The sequence below is a fragment of the Lonchura striata genome, chromosome 5 (assembly GCF_050655825.1).
Source record: "Lonchura striata isolate lonStrDom1 chromosome 5, ASM5065582v1, whole genome shotgun sequence".
NCBI classification, from domain to species: Eukaryota; Metazoa; Chordata; class Aves; order Passeriformes; family Estrildidae; genus Lonchura; species Lonchura striata.
Window position 1 is genome coordinate 35,138,141 of NC_140707.1, and position 20,991 is coordinate 35,159,131.

Genomic DNA, 20,991 nt, shown 5'->3' on the forward strand with positions numbered 1-20,991 from the left:
GCTTTAGTTTATATGTTTCCTTATTTTCAATTAACTTTTGGGTTAGGAAGTTATTTCCATGTGGTCTTGACACCTCAACTAGTGATTTTCCTCCTTTCTTTACTCTTTGCTTTATGTGTGGTTGCTCTTGTCTTTGGCTAATTGAGCAGGGAGAAACCGTTGTGGGGACAACAACGGAGGCTGCACTCACCTCTGCCTGCCGAGCAGCAAGGATTACACCTGTGCCTGCCCCACGGGCTTCCGCAAGACCAGCAGCCATGCCTGTGCCCAGAGTAAGTGAGGTGGGAACACGTGCTCAGATGTTCAGTGGGTGGCAGAGGGCTGGTAGTGGGACTAAGCATCAGCAGTAATTGCTTCCAAGGAAATGCAGCTGGATAAGACTGAGTTAGAAGTATTAAGGGTCCTGCCAGAGAATGCTTCACCTTTTTAATGCATTCCCTTGTGCATTCCCTCACTAGGCTTCATGGGTGGGGATGCAGACAAATTCCACTTTTGGTCCTTATTTCAGGGCTGCTATTAGGACCATGCTACCTGGCACAGCTGATTGTTTCCCTGAAATTCCCATAATATCTGTGTCAGTTATAAAGAAAAAATTCAGTCCTCGTTGCCACATTTCTCTTAGTTTGCAACTATGTGAAAGAATTTGACCATCTCCCAGATTCTCAAGAGCTATTTTAAAATAGCTATTTGATTTGGAGGGATGTCTATGCTATCCTTTGAGGAATGTGGTTGCCCTTGTTCCCTCAGCATAGGTTACACCCCAGGAGAGAGCTCACAACCACTCTGACCCCCCCTTGCCCATCCTCTCCCAGTGATATTTTGCTTCCAGTAAATAAAAAAGATCAAAGACTTGCCAGTGAGAGATTATGTAGGTGGTTAAGGTTGTGGATATAGCAGGGAATTGTCTGTCTATCACTGTATTGTTGAACTTAGAGAAATTAAAAGAAGACCTTTCGACCTTTGATCAGGTCTTGACAAGTTCCTGCTTTTTGCCCGAAGGATGGACATCCGTCGGATCAGCTTTGACACAGATGACCTGTCAGATGATGTCATCCCCCTTGCTGATGTTCGCAGTGCTGTGGCTCTAGATTGGGACTCAAAGGATGACTATGTCTACTGGACAGACGTTAGCACTGACTCAATCAGCCGAGCAAAATGGGATGGATCGAACCAGGAGGTACAGTGTTCACTGTGTGTGGAGGTCATCTGGCCAGGAGACTCTTTGAGCATCAGATCTGAAGCCACTGAGATACACTGGCTTTTTAAGGTGTTGCAATTCATGGTGATCTTTTGTTCAATAGTTTGCCTACTTCTTGCAAACTAATGAGATCACTGGACACTTCATGGACAATTGGGGGTATGGAGAGCCTTGAATGGTGACATGAAGCATGGTGATTTTAGGGCTGTGATCAATTCCTTTGTTGTAGGCCTAGAATCTGAAAGGAAGAAGTATTAAATCCTCTGTTCTACATTTGGAACGAGAGTCATGCGCTTTGGGAATGTGTTTTGCACAAACTTGCTAGGCTGATGGTACTATAAATGAGACAAACAGAGTTCAAAGTTTGGATTTGCAGTTTGAACAGACACAAAATAATATATGTTTCTCCAAATAAAAGCCTTATTTGAACTTCTAAGTCCTTAATGTTCTCTTTTGTATGGCATTGCTCTGCTCAGGGTTTTGCCTTTTGAAAGTTAGCCTTGTTTGTGAATGGGGTAGTGCATTGGACAACTCTTTCTGCCTAAGGTCTAATTTCACTAAGGATTTTTTTCTTTTTGTTTTCATTTAGGTTGTGGTGGACACCAGCCTGGAAAGTCCAGCTGGACTTGCAATTGACTGGGTCACCAACAAACTCTACTGGACTGATGCAGGTACTGGGATCCTCTGCTTTACATAGACTTTTGTCTTCCTTGTTAGTCATGAAAACAGAATATCTGCTGGATAGTTCTGTCTGTTTCATTCCAAATTTGTATAATTTCTGTGTAGCAGAAAGATGGAGTTTCATGTCACGTGCTTCTAATTGAGTGTGATTTGAGGCACGACCCTTAGTTTAATTCTCTTTACAATATCCCCAGTACTAATTCTATAAAAATATTCATCACTGTTGTCTGGCTGCAGAGTTTGTGATTCATTTGTGTATATTCCAATAGTGTATCTTAGGGTGCAGAAGGAGCAGGTTCCCTGCTGGAGAGTCATAGTTAAGAGAGATACAAGGAAGATTATTCTTTTCTAGCTGTTCTCTCATGGCATGGGGGTTTAGGTAAGGGGTGGATTATATACACGACTCCACATCAGTGACAGCCACAGAGGTGACTTTAGAGGAAAGTGACACTTTAAACCAGATTTCTTACCTATGCTCCAGCTAAGAACACACATGGATAAAGGGGAAGAATGCATTGTTGTATGGAGGTTTTTTGCCTTACCTCTTGCAATTTCAGTTTAATCTCTTTTTATTTTCTCTCTTGACTTTTGTAGGAACAGATCGGATAGAGGTGTCCAATACAGATGGGACCATGAGAACTGTTCTAATATGGGAGAACCTAGACAGACCTAGAGATATTGTAGTGGACCCCATTGGAGGGTAAGAGAGTCTTTCTTCTTGGATGACATAACAATTCTTGTATGTCTAAAGACTTCCTGGTTCTTTGGTTTTGTAGAATTTTCTTTCTCACTGGTGCCATTGTTCTACAACCCGCTAGTGACTGAAACTAGAGATGTGATTTTTAGATGCTAATAGAACAAGATAAGCAGAGGTAATTGCCTGTTGTGCTGTGGAACTTGCAGGAGCTGGCTGGCATTTTCATTTGTTTATCCTGGGCATGTAATAACTAAAGATGTGGTACAAAAATATTGAGAATGGGGCCATCTAGATGTTTTCTATTTCTCTGTTTCACATATATGTTGAATTTGTAATCAAACTCCCTGCTTATCAACTAGAGTTTCAGTCAGAAGGATGTTCTCAGACCTTTTGGAGGTGGGGATAGGGTGGATAGGAAAAAGTTCACCAGCAATTGCTTTAGAAGCATTGAATGTCTTGAATGAAATGCTATTCTTTCCTTGAGTAGATTATTGGAAGATGAATGCAGAAGAGTGTAAAGGGCTAGTGGTGTACACTGGTAAATAAACAATTAATTTTTAGATATTGACCTATTTTCTTGAACTTTATCAAGTTCAAGAAATTGTAATTGGGACAGCCCATGAGCAGTAGAAGGTATATAAATTTGAGTATGATCTTAGGTACATTACAAGAGCCCAAGGCTGGACATGAGTACACTACTAGTTTAATGCTTCTTCCTGCTATGGCCTGAAGACACCAGACTCCCTTGTTTCTCTGGCAGTGAAAAAGTGTTGTCATTCACTTCTGTCTGGGCTTCTTCTTAGGTTCATGTACTGGACTGACTGGGGAGCTAACCCAAAAATTGAACGTGCTGGGATGGATGCCTCAAACCGCTTGGTGATCATTTCCTCCAACTTGACATGGCCCAATGGCTTGGCCATTGACTACGAGTCACAGCGCTTGTACTGGGCAGATGCAGGCATGAAGACCATCGAGTATGCCAGTCTGGATGGAAGCCACAGGAAGGTAAGGGAGCTGTCTTTGAGGAGCAGGTCTGGGAGCCTGAACACAAAGTGATGATGGTTCCTGCCTCTTTTTCCAATGGAAAGGAAAATTTACAAATCAAAGTACACAGTGGCTTTCACTGAGAGAAAAGAGCTCCCTTTCAATTTGAAATTGTGTGACAGAAGTTTGAGGGCTAAGATTGCCTCATCATTCTCCTTGTGCTGTGATTATATGTTACAATGTTGAGAGGGAGCAAGCAAAGCCTCTTCTCCTTTGTGACTTCATAGTCACTAATATATATATTTTTAAATAATATTTTAATTTGTATAATATAATATTTTTCTTTGGGTGATGGGGGTAATCTGAGCAGGTGCTGATTGGGAGCAATCTGCCTCACCCCTTTGGACTTACTCTTTATGGTGAGAGAATCTACTGGACAGACTGGCAGGCCAAAAGCATCCAGAGCGCAGACAGGAGGAGCGGGCAGTCTCGGGAAACACTGCAGGACAATCTGGAGAATCTTATGGATATTCATGTTTTCCACCGGCACAGGCCACCAGGTACAGAGCTCACGCCAAGCCCCACTGCACTGAGAGCTTGCTCAGGCTCTGCCGTGTGGCACCTTTTTTCTGACCTGTCAGCCCTCATTTTCTTAAGTGTCTGTGTGGAGTATGAGAGCATGAGAATTAACTCTTGATTTGGTATTTGAGGGCATTCTAGAATGCATTTCTATAGCTGCTACATCCCTTTTTTGTGCTACTCGATCATGGATTTCTCATCCTCTTTTTCATAGTACATACAGCATGTGAAGTTAACAATGGAGGCTGCAGTCACCTGTGCCTTTTGGCACCTCTTCCAAAAGGTTACAGCTGTACTTGCCCTACAGGGATCAATCTGCAATCTGACGGCAAGACCTGCTCCCCTGGTGAGTGTTCTCTGTAGAATCCTCGTTGTAGTTTTGTATCAGAGCTACATTTTGCCTCTGCTGTGTTAGAGAACAAATTTCACTTTTATGTGCTTATGTGCTTTACACCTTGAAAAACCCATTTGGTGCCTGTACCTTCAATTTGAGTGGGAATTACTATAAAGAAACTTACTGATCAATGGATTGATGAAGGATGCATTTTTCTTGAAATTATGTTGGCCAACTAAACCAAATGTCACATTTTTTCCCCATACTTTTGCCCTAATATTGAGGTGAATTCTTAAACTACAAGGTGATACATTCTTTAATAGGTCTGTATACACTCCTTCTCTGAGGATGGTGGAAGGTACTTGGTTTCAGGCCATGGTACATCCACTTTTCCTCCCTAGCAGGAAAAAAGTGACTCCTAATTTCAATTTCCCACACATTTTAGCAGAAGTAACTCTTCTGTGAGTGTTATGCCTTTCAACTTGGATGTACTGGAGCATTAAATGATGCTCAGAAAAGTGATACTTTTGTGCACAGACTGTCCATAAGCCAAGATCTGTCTGGGACACTTCCTTTTCCACTGAAGTGGATGTAAACTCTAGAATACTTGATAAATGATGCCTACAGTTGACTGAACTTGTTCCTCACTATTATCTGTCCATTGTCCACTCTGCAGGAATGACCAGCTTTCTGATCTTTGCCAGAAGGACTGACATCCGGATGGTCTCCCTGGATATCCCCTACTTTGCAGATGTTGTTGTCTCAGTCAATGTCACCATGAAGAACACCATTGCAATTGGAGTGGATCCTCATGAAGGTTTGAACTTCTTACTGTACCTGACTGTGCTTGAAAGGCAACAAGTAACTTCCTATCTAAATGTCTGAGTAAAGACCCAGGCACAGATCTTACTGTAGACTGTGGATTTGGGTAGGTTTTTATTTTTCTTGTATGTGCTGCAAATAATTTGTTTGCAGTGAGGAAAGGAATATCCTTACAGGAAAGTAGAGAACCCAAACTATATGGAAAAAAACTGCCCACAATATCGAGTGGGGTCCCTGTGCATTTTGGATTTAACAAAGTTCCTCTTGCTTGAGACCTTTTACAACAGTAGAGCTGAGACGCTGGTTGTTCATGTATAGTAAACATCTGATGCTGTGCTGGATGTAAATACTGTTGCACTGTAAGGTAGGTGATCTCATTTTGAGAAGTCAGATGTGGAACTCTGCTACTAGCTGATGGCATTAGATGTTCTCCATACCTTTGTGAAGGTCAGACCTTGTGTAAATGTCCTACATATTTTGGGGAAAATTGGAACAAGAAAAATTGCACTGTTTTATCACTCTAGCTTGCTAATCTTTTGCTGTTATTATTCCTGTACAACCAGATCCATTTTGAATGGTGTAGCAGGTAGTCAGACACCTGGATCTGTTTTTTAAGGATTTTGCTCTTTGGTTGTTGGGGTTTAGTTTGGTTTTGTTCTGGGGTTTTTCAAGTTTCTCTTCCTTCTTCCATCCAGGAAAGGTTTACTGGTCAGACAGCACTTTGCGGAAAATCAGTCGCGCTGCCCTTGATGGCTCACAATTTGAGGACATCATCACTACAGGTGAGGGAGATTTTGATCTGAGAGCTTCTTGCTTCTATGCAGTATGAAAAGAGAGATTCTCTATACCCTTGTAGAATACATTTTTGGTAGAAAGGCAAGCAAAGCTTAAAGCAGTTGCCTAGAGATGGACAAGATAAATACTAGAAATTCCTGACTAAACTGGGAGAAAAAGTAGTGACCAAAATGTTTTGCTATTTTCTCAGGTCTATTGACTACAGATGGGCTGGCTGTGGATGCTATTGGCAGGAAGATATACTGGACAGATACAGGAACAAACCGGATTGAAGTGGGCAACCTCGATGGCTCCATGAGGAAAGTCTTGGTCTGGCAGAACCTGGACAGCCCTCGGGCAATAGCTTTATACCATGAAATGGGGTTAGTGTTGTCAAGAGATTGTCTAGGAATTACACAGGACTTCTGATTTCCTTTTCTGTAATACTTGCTGATTTTTCCTCAGGTATATGTACTGGACAGACTGGGGTGAGAATGCAAAGCTGGAACGCTCTGGGATGGATGGCTCTGGACGTGTGGTGTTGATCAGTAACAACTTGGGCTGGCCTAATGGACTGGCAGTGGATAAGGCTGGGTCTCAGCTGCTCTGGGCTGATGCACACACTGAGGTCTGATTGTTCTTCAGTATTGTTTGTCATTGGGTTTTTGGTAGCCTGGAGGCTGCTTTCAAGCTCTTAAGCAAGTTGTGGAAAGAGGAAGGGGAATGTAAGCTTTTCTGAGAGTATGGGCTATGGAGGGAGGGTGAACCTGAATAACATCACTCATCAAGGCTATTTCCCCCTTGCTACAGTAAATGCTAGCAAGAGGAGAAGTGTTTTGAGTATGGGCTGATGTTTTGCTTCTTCCTGTAGCGGATCGAGGCTGCGGATCTCAATGGTGCGCACCGCCACACCCTGCTGTCTCCAGTGCAACACCCCTATGGCCTCACTTTGCTGGACTCTTACATCTACTGGACTGACTGGCAAACTCGCAGCATTCACAGGGCTGACAAGGACACTGGTGCTAATGTTATCTTGGTGAGGGCAAACCTGCCTGGCCTTATGGATATTCAAGCTGTTGACAGGGCACGGCCCCTGGGTAAGTTGCTCCCTAGTTGGTGGGTGTCGGTGGTGGCGAGGGGAGTCCTTCAGAGCTGTCATTGGGAAACAGTCCTTTGGTGTAAAGCAGGAGTGATAGAGTGACTTCTCAAAAATCAGCTTTTTTTTCTGATGCCTTCTTTTTCTTCCCTCTTCAACTGTTTTTGCACCCTTCCTTGTTTACCCAGCTCTATAGATCTAGTGTTGATTACTGCATTCTTTTTGACCCCTTTGTTCCATTTCCTTCATTAGACTGCACCGACAACCTCATTTTTACACAGAGGAGAGCCCACTTTCTTAGGAGAAATGAACAAGTCATGCTTTATTAGGCTTCACCAGACTGTACTGACATTGGACTATTTCCCTTTTTTAACTCCAGAAGACTCTAATTCTTCTTAAACCAGTTGCTGACATATTATTTCAAGTTCTAGTATTATTTCCCAGTCATTGCAGGCTTCATCTTCTTGTCTGCCTCTTTGCTCTGCAAAATCTCTGCTGCTTTAGTTGCTCTTAATATATCATTTTGTCCAACTATTCTGTGCCAGAGTCAATTCTTTGTTACTCTTTGCATATCCTAACACCCCATCTTACCTCCTTGGTTTTCAGTGGAAATTATTGCTTTGTGCTGTGGTTTTATTTTGGTGGAATTTTCCCCAACATGTACTTGTACAGAAAATTGTGCTGCTTTTCCTGTGGTTACTAACAGCAGAACATCTCTCTTGACTGCGTAATTTGGCAATATCACTTAAAGCTAACCAAAAGTCTAGCCATCATCTCCACATTGTCTTCTTCCTACTCCCTGCACCTGTCTCCTGGGCTTATTCCCTCTTAGTAGATGTATGCTGGGTTCTTTACAATTAAAAAAAAAATTATATGACCCTAATATGTCAGGCACTTCCAGCAGGCTTCTCTGATGCCTTTGTTTACTTGCCACTTTGTGCAGCTAAGTTGAAACAGAAGCTTCTTTGTCAGCCTGGTCTCTGGTGCAGTCACACTATTTCCATACAGGGTTGTATCTTCCTGTCAGCATTACCACTTGCAGCAAGAATAAAATTAAACAGCAGTTGCATAAATCTGTGAGCATTTGGCTGTTTCTTTTTCCATGGGAAAGCTATGATTAACAAGGAATACAGCTTAAGATTTTTCTTCTAATGATCCCACTTCTTCTAGACCCTCCTGGTCTCCTTTGCCAATCGTGACCATACCGACAGTGAATCTTGCAGGGGTGGGGAGAGCATCTCTACAAAGGGCTTGTAGATTCCAAGCAAGGCTGGGATGGTACAGATGAACTCAGGTGCTAGCAAGTTGAGCATGTATGTAGCTTGTAAAGCTTTGGTCTGTCAGATCCTAAAAGTATGCTTTCCCTGTTTCTAAAGGCTTCAATAAATGTGGAGTTCGTAATGGTGGTTGCTCCCACCTTTGCTTACCTCACCCCACTGGTTTCTCCTGTGCCTGCCCCACTGGTATCCAACTGAAGAGAGATGAACAGACATGTGACTCTTCTCCAGAGACCTACCTACTTTTCTCTAGCCGTGCTTCCATCCGTCGTATCTCGCTGGACACCAGTGACCACACAGATGTGCACATACCTGTTCCTGAGCTGAACAATGTCATTTCTCTGGACTATGATAGTGTGGATGGCAAGATTTACTACACAGATGTATTTCTTGATGTTATCAGGTAGGTGCCAGTCAACTGCTTGGCCAGTGCCCAGGTCACCCAGTGACTTGTGCTGAGTGTACCAGTAAACCGGGTAGACTGAGCACCGCACCAATACTTACACCTTGTCTTTGGTACACAGCATCATGTGATCAATGAACTCATGTTGAAGGTGTGTTTAACCTGTTGGAGACAGGGGTAAAAAGTATTAGGGAGGTATTAGTATGCAGTGGGCCTGTGATTGATGGAGATCCAGCTTTCCAGGAACTACCTGTTCCTCACTGCTGTTTGTCATTGATTTTGATCCAGGCGGGCTGATCTGAACGGTAGCAACATGGAAACTGTTATTGGTCAGGGTTTGAAGACTACGGATGGCCTGGCAGTGGACTGGGTTGCCAGGAACCTCTACTGGACAGACACAGGACGCAATACCATTGAGGTGGCGAGACTGGATGGAAGCTCCAGGAAAGTGCTGATCAATAACAGCCTGGATGAACCTCGAGCCATTGCTGTCTTTCCCAAGAAGGGGTAGGTATGGGGTTATTGGTGGGGCAGGGGGAAGGGCTGCACAGAGACAGGCTGGAAGAGGAAGTTGTGGGAGGAAGAAGAGATGTACCATGTGAATCTGCAGTTCCCAGTAAGGGGTTGACTGTGAGTGACTTGTAGTAGACTGGCAGACAGTGAATTTGAAGGTTGGGCAGAAAGCTGTGAGAAGCAGGTTACAGACTATATTGTATTTTTTGAACCTGAAGAATCTGGAAGTTTCATTCATAACTAAAACTTCCTTGGGCTAAATGAAATGGTTTTTTCTTCTTACACTTGCCTTTTATCTCTTCAGGTATCTCTTCTGGACAGATTGGGGTCACATTGCTAAAATTGAACGGGCAAACTTGGATGGCTCTGAACGTAAAATCCTGATTAACACTGACCTAGGATGGCCCAATGGATTGACTTTGGATTATGACACCAGGAGGTCAGTGAAAGATTTTCCTATACTTGCATAAGGTTAAGGGGTGTAATAAAATTTTTAGCCCTCTTAGTTTCATTTATTGGAGTAGCACTGTGGGTTTGGGTTTGGTTTTGGGGTGTTTTGAGGCTTTCTTCTTCAGTTTTTATTTCCTGATCCATCTTACAATTCCATGATCTTGGTCAGTAAATGACTAGAAAGTAAAGAGAGGTTGTATAGATGGAAGCTCACCTCTTCCCCTGTGCCTTCAGGATATACTGGGTGGATGCTCACCTTGATCGCATAGAGAGCTGTGACCTCCATGGGAAGCTACGACAAGTGTTGGTCAGCCAGGTGTCACATCCCTTTGCTCTGACACAGGTGAGAAGATTTTCCTGCTGCTGCTTACTGGGGTGTTAATGAGTTTGTACAGTGGAGTTTGGGAACAGGGAAGTGTTACAATCTGAGGAAACAAAGATGGCTGAGGGGATAGTATTTAAAATCTTCTCTGGAGCTAACAAAGGAAGTTTATCTGAACTGTGGGGTGTAGACAGTCATCTTCTTTACAATAAGAGGGTAAGGGTTTGAAAAGGCCTTTGTTTTGAACCTTCTGCCAGTGGCATATATTTTTATGAGTACCCTGTGTCTACATGACTAAACATGCTAATAATGGCTGTGATTTTTCTTTACTGTCTCCCTGAGCAGCAGGACAGATGGATATACTGGACTGACTGGCAAACAAAATCTATCCAGAGAGTGGACAAATACTCTGGGCGGAACAAAGAGACAGTCCTAGCCAATGTTGAGGGATTGATGGATATCATTGTGGTTTCTCCTCAGAGACAGACAGGTAAATAGAAGGACCTTGATTCAGGCAAATTCTAATTGGAGATCAAAAGAACTCTTTAACCACTGCACTATTGTGGATGTCAAGTAAGGATGACATACTTTTTTTATGCCCAAACTATTCGCACATCTTCCCTTAGCTCATTCCTTGCCTGCCTGTGACTTTTCAGTCAGGTACATATTAATGGTGTTCTATTAAAACTTTGATTAGCAAATGTCACTTTCTTGCTATTCGCCCAACATTGTGTTAAAACAGAAGAATGTGAGGGGTTTTTTTTAAATCTTTGCAACTGTGTTGTCTGGGTTTCTGTCTAAAGATTTCCACTACCTTCCTTTCAAGACTGTTCTAATCCAATTCAGTGTTTGGCTATTGTCATCACTTTCTTAGCAATCAGATGATGGGCACATGCATGTGAACGAATATAATAACTTACCAGATTTCTAAGTAGTATTTCTCACTGAGCAGCAAAGAAGGTTGTTGCTCTGAGCCCCTTTTTGTTCAGATGTAACATATTTAGGAAATTGTTTGTTCGTTCCAGGTAGTAATGCTTGTGGAGTCAACAATGGAGGCTGCACTCACCTCTGCTTTGCCCGGGCTTCTGACTTTGTCTGCGCATGTCCAGATGAACCAGATGGGCGGCCCTGTTCTACGAGTGAGTTTAATGAGTGTCACCTGGGCAGTAGCTTCCGTAAGTGAGCCACTGCTACTGCTTATGCAGTGGCAGCCAGAGCAGCTGAAGCTCTCCGGTGTACAGATCTTATGCAGTCATATATTGGAACTGAGGCCAGTGGTTGTAAGTGGTAGAGCCTTCTTGTCCTTTCTGCTGACAGACTGGGTTCGAGATGGGAAGGCTGCTCATATAAACTATAGAGTTTTGGAAATGGCCTATCAGACTTGTTTATCTGTCCCACAAAGTTGGAGTCCTGCTTATTTTTCCTCTGTTGTTCTAGTTCCTGGTGTGGTGCCCCCTGGTCCGGAACCAACCAGTAAAAGTGAGAGAAGTCAAACACTGCCTGGCAGACTAGGTACTTCAACAACCAAACCTCTCACATCTCTGGAAACAGTGGAAAGAAAGTAAGTGTTCTTGTTCTCTTGGAATTGGTGTGTGAAAGGCCCAGCTTTTGCAAGGTTCCACATGCAAGCCCCCTCTGGTTACCACTATCCGAATATACCTATCCCTAGCCAAAAGCGGATAGTCCATCACCAGATTTCACATTCTTAATGAATTAAGCTATTATGACAAACATGCAGTTGAGATGGCAAGAAACAGCTGGAGATACTTTCTGTCCATTTTGATGAAATGTGTGTGTAGGCTGACTGTACTGAAGTGTTAAAATCAGCCTTTAGCTCATATGTCATTCATTTGATAGATTTTTGAATCTCCTAATTTTGAGAACCTATTTATGAGAGTAGGACAGAGTCTGTTGCTTCAATTCACTGAAACATCTCGCACTAGACCTGCATAGCTGAGGTAATGGCTCTGCCCTGGGAAGGGGATAGCTTCCTTGGGGCAGAACAGAATCTTTGCAGCTCTAACATTTAAGTTACAATGCAGGTAGTTAAGAGACTCTGTTCTGCTAATTCCCTACAGCCTGCTATTTATACAGCTCAGCAAAAGAGTGGCTCTATAGTATATGTTTGAGTAATTTACAGAGCAAAACTTGCACTTTGTTGAGTTTGATATATTGGACAAAAATGTCTTTGTGCTGACTCTGAGACATTTTGGGTTTTCTTCAGCACTGATGCTAAAATTTGTTTCCTGAAAGATATGAGTACACCTGTGTACCCGAGAGGCAAATCTAGAATGAACTGGATATAAAGATACTGCAGACCAATAGTAGATATATCCATGCACACCCCCTATATATATGTATGTATATGGCTGCCTCTTCTCTGGATGCAGAATACTGAAGAAGAAAAAGACCTGTGTTTTTTTAACTGGAAAGGGAAGGGATATCAGTGCTAGCCCATTCCATCCTGTTTTTTTGATACCTTTGTTACTGTTGATTCTGCTTTCAGTAAGCAAATAACTGTCCTTCTGTCATTCAGCTGCTCTGACAAAGATGCTAGGCAAGGCTTGTGCACTCGGGCCAATGAGGCAGTGTTGGCCACCATGGGTGAGTTGCTTTTCTTTAACTCTTCTCCACCGGGGTTGTTCCTCCAGATGTGCTCAGAGCATTCCAGTCCATAGTGCCAGAAACTGAAATTTCTGAAACTCAGACTTCAATTACTCAAATGCCTTCTGAGTAGAGCAAAATGCCTCTATAAACATTCATTAACCTAGATGGGAACTTTTCCAAGTGACTCTTTGGTCTGAAGCATAGTTCTGTTTTCTTTCATCCTATACCTCATCCACTGGGTTCTTCCCATTAATAGTACTCTATTTCACTGTCTCCTTTGTGTTTAGTTAAAGATGGTTTACTGTAGTAATTGCTTCCCAGTGCAGGAGTAACCTGTCAGCAAGGGGGTCTAACTCCTCCATTACAACTCCATTACAAAGATCTTGGCACTTCTTGGTTTGCTGGGGCCTGGGTGAAAGTTGACTGTATGTTTGCTTCATATGAAGCCAAACAAAACCCTCTGCTAAACCTTAATGTGCTGACACTTTACATACTTCTGTATGGGTAAAGCCCCAGCATCAGGCATTACACCAAGGTCAGTATTATCCAGTGAAATATAAAATGAGTGCATAATTACCCTTGGTATTCACTTTCAGGAGAAGGACTGCACGTCAGCTACATTATTGGAGGTCTTCTCAGCATCTTGTTTATTTTGCTGCTTATTGCTGCTTTAATTATATATAGGTAAGTGATCTTTTTTTCACTCTGCTGGCCAATTGTAAGCTCTTGGGTTGTAGGAGAAGAAAATCCCTGAAAGCACAAAATCTTTCCTTATTGTCATTTACAGTCCTTTTTTCCTCTATTGGAAGGAGTGTTTGATGATTTTATTTGCAAGGTTTGAGTCCTATGCCTCTAAAGTGTTAGTCATGCAGTTCTACTATTTGAAACTTCATTGGCTAAATTTTCTGCAGAGAGCTTATGAGTTATGGACAGGGATGTGAGATAATTCGTATCTCAGTAAATGTGAAGCCAGGATTCTCTCCTTGAGGGACAGTGGAGATGGCTGAAGCCATCCACTCCTGAGCACTCAGGAACTTTGGATCCTGGTAGTGGGTTCCTGTGACTTTTCTGACAGCTCTTTCCCTCTAGGCATAATAAGTCCAAGTTTACGGACCCTGGCTTGGGGAACCTAACCTACAGTAATCCTTCATATCGGACATCTACCCAGGAGGTGAAGATTGAATCGATTCCCAAACCAACCATGTACAACCAGCTGTGTTACAAGAAAGAGGTAAGAGCTGCTACTATGGAGCCCAGCTCAAGCTGCTGTTGAGTATTACAGGCCTCACTATGTGGAAGGATTGCAACTTGTGAGCATTTATTATAGGACACAGAAGGACAGCTTCAGTGAATTGTTCAGACTGCTATGGACATCAGCCAGCAGCACTTCTTCCCCAGTGAGCTGTAGTGAATTTGACCTGTCTTTAGTTCTCTGCTTCTTACCCACTCCCACTGTATCTTGTATTTCATTTGCATTGTGTGCTGGGCCTTGAAAGTGCATGAGCCAATTAAAATTGTCTTCCTTGGATGCAGGTCCTGGTTAGTGACTGTTGCACCAAGGTTGCTTTGGACAGTCACCAGTGAAACCAGGCAGCCAGAAGGGGTTTGGTAACAAGAAAGTGGCTCCTGGCTGTGCATGGTCTGAAAGGGGTGGGATAGGGGAAAAAAATAGAGCCCTTATTAAATAGAGCATTTTTAAGGTCAGAGGTCTGTACTTCATGCCACATGATGGAGAGAGTTCAACATATCTTGCAGCACTTAGTTTATCCTCTCTTTTCTCCTCAGAAGCTTTCTTATCACTCTGATAGCTTCTCATCTTCCCTCTTCTGATTTCCGTCCACATCCTCACGTCAGGTATCACTACTCTGTGTGTTTGATCCTGCCTCCCTCACTCAAGCTCTGCTGTGTGGCCCAAGCGCTGTCCGTACTAATTGCTCTTTCTTGGTTTCCCCCCGCTTTTATGTCCTTAAACTAGCTGTACTGTCTGTCAGGAACATATAAGTAATTTTCTAAGGCAGATTCTTTGGTCTGGGCTTTGGCTATTCATACTCACTGATATTTTAAAAGGCAGTTTCTGTTAGAACTATTTATGATTATCTGTTAGATCGCTTAGTTCCTCTGGCAGGGATCACAGACTTACACAGGGGAGAGGTTTCCCTTACTATTTTTCAAAGGTACTATCCAATAGATTCCCCAAATCTTCAAGCCATTTTAGCCTTATTTATTAAGGATAAGCCAGGGTTATTTATCTGGGAATCTAAATCCTTTCTGCTTTTTTCTTAATGCCGATGTTCCTTGATATACACATATGTGTATTTCCCCACCGCCTCCACTTTCTCCTCAGGGATAGATCAGATGCTCCTTATTTCTCAGTGAGCCAAGTTAGATTTCACTGTTTTAATCTCAGTGTGGTCCCTTTTGCCTCTGATCATTTTCGTTGTTTCCCTATAATCTCCTTCCCCTATGCTGCTGAGAGACTTGGACTCAACAGTGGTGTTCCAGCTGTGCTTTGCTGAGAGGTGAATCTAGAATGACTCAGATGTAAAGATTTGCAAACCTAGAATTGATCTCCTGCCTACTTTTACCAGAGGTTTTCTGTCTGCTCCTACTTCCCATTTTGTTTGGTGGGGTTTTTTTCCTTTGTTTTTAGGTTCAGTGTTCTTACTCTCTTCTGTCAGGGAATATGTATAGTTGAATGAGAACAGCAACCTCATCCTCATTCTGCTTCCATGACTGAAGAATCATGGAGTTTGGAATGAGAGCCCTTTCAGGGAGGACTCGTCTGGGGGTGGTAAGGAACTAAAGGAAGCTTAAAGTGGGTTTTGTCATTGTGGCAGTTAAAGACAGTGGCTGTTTACATGGAGGTCCAGCTTTTTGTCTGCTTCACTGTCTTCATTCCAGCTCTGCACTGCTCTTTGCCATATTTTTCCATAGATGTATTTTTTTCATTCATCTGTCTTCTCCCTAGACTGGTCCTGACCACAGCTACACTAAGGAGAAGATCAAGATTGTGGAGGGAATATGCCTTTTATCCAGTGATGATTCCGAATGGGATGACCTTAAGCAGATTCGGAGCTCCCGTGGAGGGATCCTCCGGGACCACGTCTGCATGAAGACGGATACGGTCTCTATCCAGGCCAGTTCTGGTTCACTGGATGACACTGAAACTGAGCAGCTGCTACAGGAAGAACAGTCTGAATGCAGCAGTGTTAACACAGCAGCAGCCACTCCTGAGCGGCGGGGCTCACTCCCAGACACAGGCTGGAAACACCAACGCAAGCCCTCCACAGAGAGCGAGGTCTAAAGTACAAGTGGCTTTGGAAACAGTTGCACCCTCCCTACCCTCTGCTCTGCACAAAAAAGACAGGACTCTGCCTGCCTGGCAAGGAAGGGGACAGAGATCAGCCTCTCTTACGAGGGGCCTGAGACTGGGACTGCCTTTCAGCATGGAGCTTCGGCAGCTGTGTTGTTGTGTTTGGAGAAGGAGGATGGGTGGGTTGGTGGAAACCCAGAGACCCTTTTGACTCATTTTCACTGTCTGTGGTTTATTTATATGTTCCCTTTTCCTGGAAGTTGCCACATTAACTTCTGCAGCGACTCGTCTGGCCTGAGTCTGGTTGGGAGTCTCTGTTCCCTGGCAATCTGCAAGTCCTATGCCATCCAGCCCATGGTCAATGCCCATGAAGAGAGCAGAGCTGCCTCATTGCTGGCTCCTGGTCACAGAAGTACCCCATGTCATTCCAGCACTAGCAGCACTCTTTGAGGCTTTGTGTTGAGGCGTCTCTGACATGAGAGAGGTCTTGGTATAGATGGGATATGCTTTGGGGCTCAAGAGGACACTGACACAGCATCAGGTCACCTTGTAAAGGCGTAAAGAGAATAACCAGGACTCACTTAATGAGAGCCTCACTGCTTACTTTCATATCTGCTACTAAAAACTTTAAGGAATGCTCAGATTGGAGCACTGTGTCTGTTGCTGGCAGTGGACACTGCTCTTATTCTCCCCTTTCCTGTTAAAACATGTTTCTACTCTGGAAAAACAAGAGTCAGCAAATGCCCCTTTCAGAATTGTTCCCTGAGTACTGGAGTCCTAGTGCTGAACTTGAGACAAGAAGAAACTAGTGTTTTACTTAGCTCTATAGAGCTAATGGGGGGAAATGGATCTCAGCAAGACCTATATTTTACTCATCTTTGCATAACTGATATATAAAAAAAGAAAAAGAAAATTTGCTAGGTCCCCACTAGTCCCAATTCTGCAAGGTCCCAATTATTTTAGCCTTTAGGACCTTTGATTACCATAATAAGGGAAAAGAGAAAATTCCTAGGTCGAGTCTTTCCCAGGGGAATGCTCAGTGCTGACAGTTAGGAACTGCTTTATTACTAGGCTGAGCCCATTTGACCTAGAATGGGAGACAATAATCAGGGAGCTGCAAGGACTATTTTAAGTAGTTGTTTATCAGATAGAATTGCACTTTAAGTTCTTCTGTTACCACTAAATAGCTCTCCTTGCCAAATAATTTTTCCCATCAGCTGCATGAGCTTCAGTTGTTCTCTGACCTCCAAGACTCTTACCCTTTAGAGAATGTCATTCTACCTTTGCAGCCAAAACCCGGCAACATCTGGAGCTGGGTCTTGCATGCTCCCAATGACTATTGCCACCTCTTCATACTCTCTTGTCATCTGTTTGTTCAAAAAGAAGAAAGATAAAATATTGCTTGACATTTCTTCAAAAACAAAATTTATATTAACCCCTCAAATCATATGGTATAATATTTACTATTAAGTCAGATCCTTGGAAGCAGAATTTCCCAGTGAAGAATTTCTCACTGCAAACTTTGTAACCTCTTTTATCTCATGGAAAGAGGTCAAGTACATTCCCATCCATGGTGTAAAGAGAGCGAAACATACACTGGGGTATGGTTCAGAGGTGGGGGGAGGGTACATCTCCCATGCAATATCTTTTTCAGCTGATTAAAAAGGAGAATCATCCTACTCTGCTCAAACCTTGTTTATATGCTAACAGGCCTGCTACCCCTGAAAAACATAGCAGTTTGCCTGTACTTTTCACAGCAGAGGTAGCTTTGTAGACAGGGGAAGGTTGCAGCTTCGACCTGGCTAGGTGGCTTGAGACTCTGTCCCTAACTGCACCATTGGGCTGACTGGTGTATATTCCTGTGGAAAATGAACTGGAGCTAAGGTTTGGGTTTCCCTGTGTTATTGTGGGACTCTTCCCTACTCCCAGAGGGATTTACTTTTATTTTTTTTAATTAGATTTTTATTTAATTATTTATTTGTTTGACTCCAGCCTTGGAAGCATTGATTTTGTTGGGCAGAGGCACTTTTGGGTTGAGGTGTGGACTTGACTGGGAACTGAGAAAGGAGTGCATATCACTGACAATGGGCCCTGCCCATCTAAGCCACTTCACGCAGGGACAACACCAGAGGGCTCAAGCATAAGCAGAAGAATCAATTTGAGCAGAAACCATGTGTTGGGGCAGGGGCATCAGGGCTGGGAGTGGGGAGATTGGGGAGGAAAGCTCTGACCTGTAGGAGAGCTGGGTTTCTTTGGGTTTTGGAATGGGTTGCTTATGTGACCATGCACCAAAATCCTGAGGTGGGATAGGGGTGAAGGGAAACATCTGCCCAGACCTGTCACTTAAGATTAAGTCAGCCTGTCAGAGTAATTGCTGTTCAAGTCACAAGTGTGGAAGGGAAAGGAAAAATAGTCAGTCTTTTCAACAACTCATGGTGTTTGTGATCTCCACCCTGATCAATATTCTCTGCTGTTTCTTAGGAGACACCCTGTGCACTCCAGCCTAACAACTATTCATAACTGCTCTCTAATCCCTTCCTAAAATGATTATGGTGAAAAGGAGCAATAAAATGTCACACAGCCTCCTCTACCAGTGAGGTGGGCAGAAATTTGTGTCTTTTTTCTAGAGACAGCCCCAGTGAGATGCTGCCTTGGGGATGCATCGTGGTTCCCCAGTCTGGGGAAGAGAAGACCCTCGTTGCACTTAGGATGTTAAGAATGTAGAAAGGCTACTGGAGGAAGATCTCTTGAGCACTGATTTACTGTGTAAAAAGCAAACCTCTTTCCTGTCTGTCCTGAGCTAACGTCAGTGATTTCCATGTGTTCCTGTGTAATGGTTTTAACGTTACTCACTGGAGACATTGGATTTTCTGGAGTTATTTAACCACTGTGTTCAATATTTTAGGGGTTGATGATAATTTAATATAAATTTAGCTTTTCTTAACCACTCTGCCTGGCTTCTGGTTGTGAATCATGCATGTTATTTGGACTCTCCTTTGAATGAGGAACTCCTAAACCTGTTCAGACAGAACCTCAGCTTTGCTTCATTTCAGAGGAGCAAGAAGGTAGGAACAGATTTAGGTTCTTAGAAGCGTGATTGTAGCACACACTGTACCCCTATGATTTTGAATCAAGGGCCCAAGATCCTTTCACACACATAATACCTCTCACTCTGCCCCACCTTGCTTTTTCCTCCCCCTCTTTAACATGGCGACAGAAGGGGCTGTTCGTTTTGGCATGTACTAGAACTGTAGACATCTCAAGCCTCTGCTTCAGAACAAAATTCTGAAGAGCTGTTTTTCTTTCTGTAGGGAGTGTTTATTTAAGTTCCTGTTGCCTTTATTTATAACCAAGAGTTTAAATAGTGTAAAAAGCTGAGTAATGAATGAAACATCACTAATAACTGACACTGCAGTACTAGTGACAATCTTGTAACACATTCTGTCCCTTTCTGATGAAAGAACTACCTAAAACAATTAAAACAACTGTATTTCTGCTCATTTCATAATTGAAGCACTGTGCAGAAGCCATTTCAGTCAGTTCATGAAAAAATTGCCTGACTTCCAAAAAATTGATGGTGCTCACGTGGCCATGGTGGTGAGAAGGCAGTGTAAGATTAACTGCAGTTGTGTGCATGGCATTCTGATGTCCCTTTGTCTTCTATTCTTATCACCCATAAAAATTGTTCCTTCAATTTTTTAAGCTGAAGTGAAGAAACAGGAGAGAAAACACACTGTGCTCCAAAAAAGTTCACAGAATAGGTCACGTTGGAGAGGACACTGTGGGTCACCTGAGCCAACCTCCCTGATAAAGCAGGGTCACCCCACAGTACACGGCACAGGATAGTGCCCAGACAAATCCTGTGATTTCCAGTGAGGGAGACTCCACAACTTCTCTGGGCCGTCTTGCGGTGCACGGTTACCCACACAGGAAAGAAGTTCCTCCTATTCAAGTGGGATTTCCTGTGCATCACTTTCTGCCCTTTTCCTCTTGCTCTGTTGCTGGGCTCCACCGAGCAGAGCCTGGCTCCATCCTGTCAGCCTCTCTTCAGATACTGACAGACATTGATGAGGTCCCCTCTCAGCCGTTTCTTGAGTTGCTGCTTTGCAAACTCACTGACCATAGGAAAGAAGAGAAGGTCCATTCCTCTGTAACAGGATCTTCCCCAAAGCCGAATCCATCAGCTCCGAGATGCTTTAGTCCATTGCCAGCGGGTCCCGCAGCGTCACCCGGCTGCCTTAGGACCTGCGCCTCTCGCCAGGTGCTGCTCCGGCCGTAAAGGGCCCGGCAGCCCCATAGTGCTGCCTCCCTGGGGACACGGCGGCGGCCGAGAGAGCGGGCGGGCACGCCTCCGTAGTTCCCGAGCGGGGTGCGCCCGGGCCGCTGCCGCTGGAGGCCGCCCCCGGTCCCGGCGCTGCGCTCCCCCCGCCCCGGCGCTGCGCTCCCCCCGCCCCGGCGCTGCGCGCTCCCCCCGCCCCGGCGCTGCGCTCCCCCCGCCCCGGCGCTGCGCGCTCCCCCCGCCCCGGCGCTGCGCTCCCCCCGCCCCGGCGCTGCGCGCTCCCCCGGTCCCGGCGCTGCGCGCTCCCCCCGCCCCGGCGCTGCGCGCTCCCCCCGCCCCGGCGCTGCGCGCTCCCCCCGCCCCGGCGCCGTCTCGGGAGCGCGCGGAGAGCACGCGCTGCGGCTGCCGGATTCAAACGGGCCAATAAGAGGCGCGGGCGGCAGCGCAGGCGGGGCTGGCTGCGGCCAATGGGTGCGGCGGACACTGGGAGGTGCGGGCGGTGCTGGCGATTTCAAACCCCGCCGAGCAGCCGCCGGACCGTCACCGGCCCGACCCCCCGGGCCCAGGGGAGACCCCGCTGTCCTCGTTCCTTCCCCGGTGAGCTCGGGCCCTATTCCGTTCGCTGTCCGCGCCCGTGGGAGGGCGGCTAGGCCTTCCTCCGC

The 20,991-nt window shown here is 44.6% G+C and overlaps 2 protein-coding genes across 8 annotated transcripts in view; both read left to right on the forward strand.

Moving 5' to 3' along the window:
- The window catches only part of LRP4 (LDL receptor related protein 4), an 83,052-nt gene extending 64,055 nt beyond the window's left edge, over window positions 1-18,997 (forward strand). The window contains exons 16-38 of the mRNA XM_021533348.4: window positions 150-272; window positions 969-1,177; window positions 1,788-1,869; window positions 2,474-2,579; window positions 3,380-3,581; window positions 3,931-4,120; window positions 4,354-4,485; window positions 5,150-5,290; window positions 5,991-6,077; window positions 6,281-6,452; window positions 6,535-6,697; window positions 6,941-7,166; window positions 8,542-8,845; window positions 9,134-9,352; window positions 9,663-9,797; window positions 10,043-10,151; window positions 10,476-10,620; window positions 11,156-11,269; window positions 11,568-11,691; window positions 12,667-12,734; window positions 13,334-13,421; window positions 13,827-13,968; window positions 15,706-18,997. Coding sequence (XP_021389023.3) covers window positions 150-272; window positions 969-1,177; window positions 1,788-1,869; window positions 2,474-2,579; window positions 3,380-3,581; window positions 3,931-4,120; window positions 4,354-4,485; window positions 5,150-5,290; window positions 5,991-6,077; window positions 6,281-6,452; window positions 6,535-6,697; window positions 6,941-7,166; window positions 8,542-8,845; window positions 9,134-9,352; window positions 9,663-9,797; window positions 10,043-10,151; window positions 10,476-10,620; window positions 11,156-11,269; window positions 11,568-11,691; window positions 12,667-12,734; window positions 13,334-13,421; window positions 13,827-13,968; window positions 15,706-16,041 — 3,617 coding nt within the window. The 3' untranslated portion in view covers window positions 16,042-18,997. The remainder of the gene's footprint in view (window positions 1-149; window positions 273-968; window positions 1,178-1,787; window positions 1,870-2,473; window positions 2,580-3,379; window positions 3,582-3,930; window positions 4,121-4,353; window positions 4,486-5,149; window positions 5,291-5,990; window positions 6,078-6,280; window positions 6,453-6,534; window positions 6,698-6,940; window positions 7,167-8,541; window positions 8,846-9,133; window positions 9,353-9,662; window positions 9,798-10,042; window positions 10,152-10,475; window positions 10,621-11,155; window positions 11,270-11,567; window positions 11,692-12,666; window positions 12,735-13,333; window positions 13,422-13,826; window positions 13,969-15,705) is intronic.
- A 1,771-nt stretch (window positions 18,998-20,768) lies between these two features.
- CKAP5 (cytoskeleton associated protein 5) overlaps window positions 20,769-20,991 on the forward strand; it is a 53,023-nt gene continuing 52,800 nt past the window's right edge. For all 7 annotated transcript variants that reach the window (XM_085581785.1, XM_085581789.1, XM_077784175.2 and 4 more), the window contains exon 1: window positions 20,769-20,926. The gene's annotated coding sequence lies outside the window, so the exon portion shown is untranslated. The remainder of the gene's footprint in view (window positions 20,927-20,991) is intronic.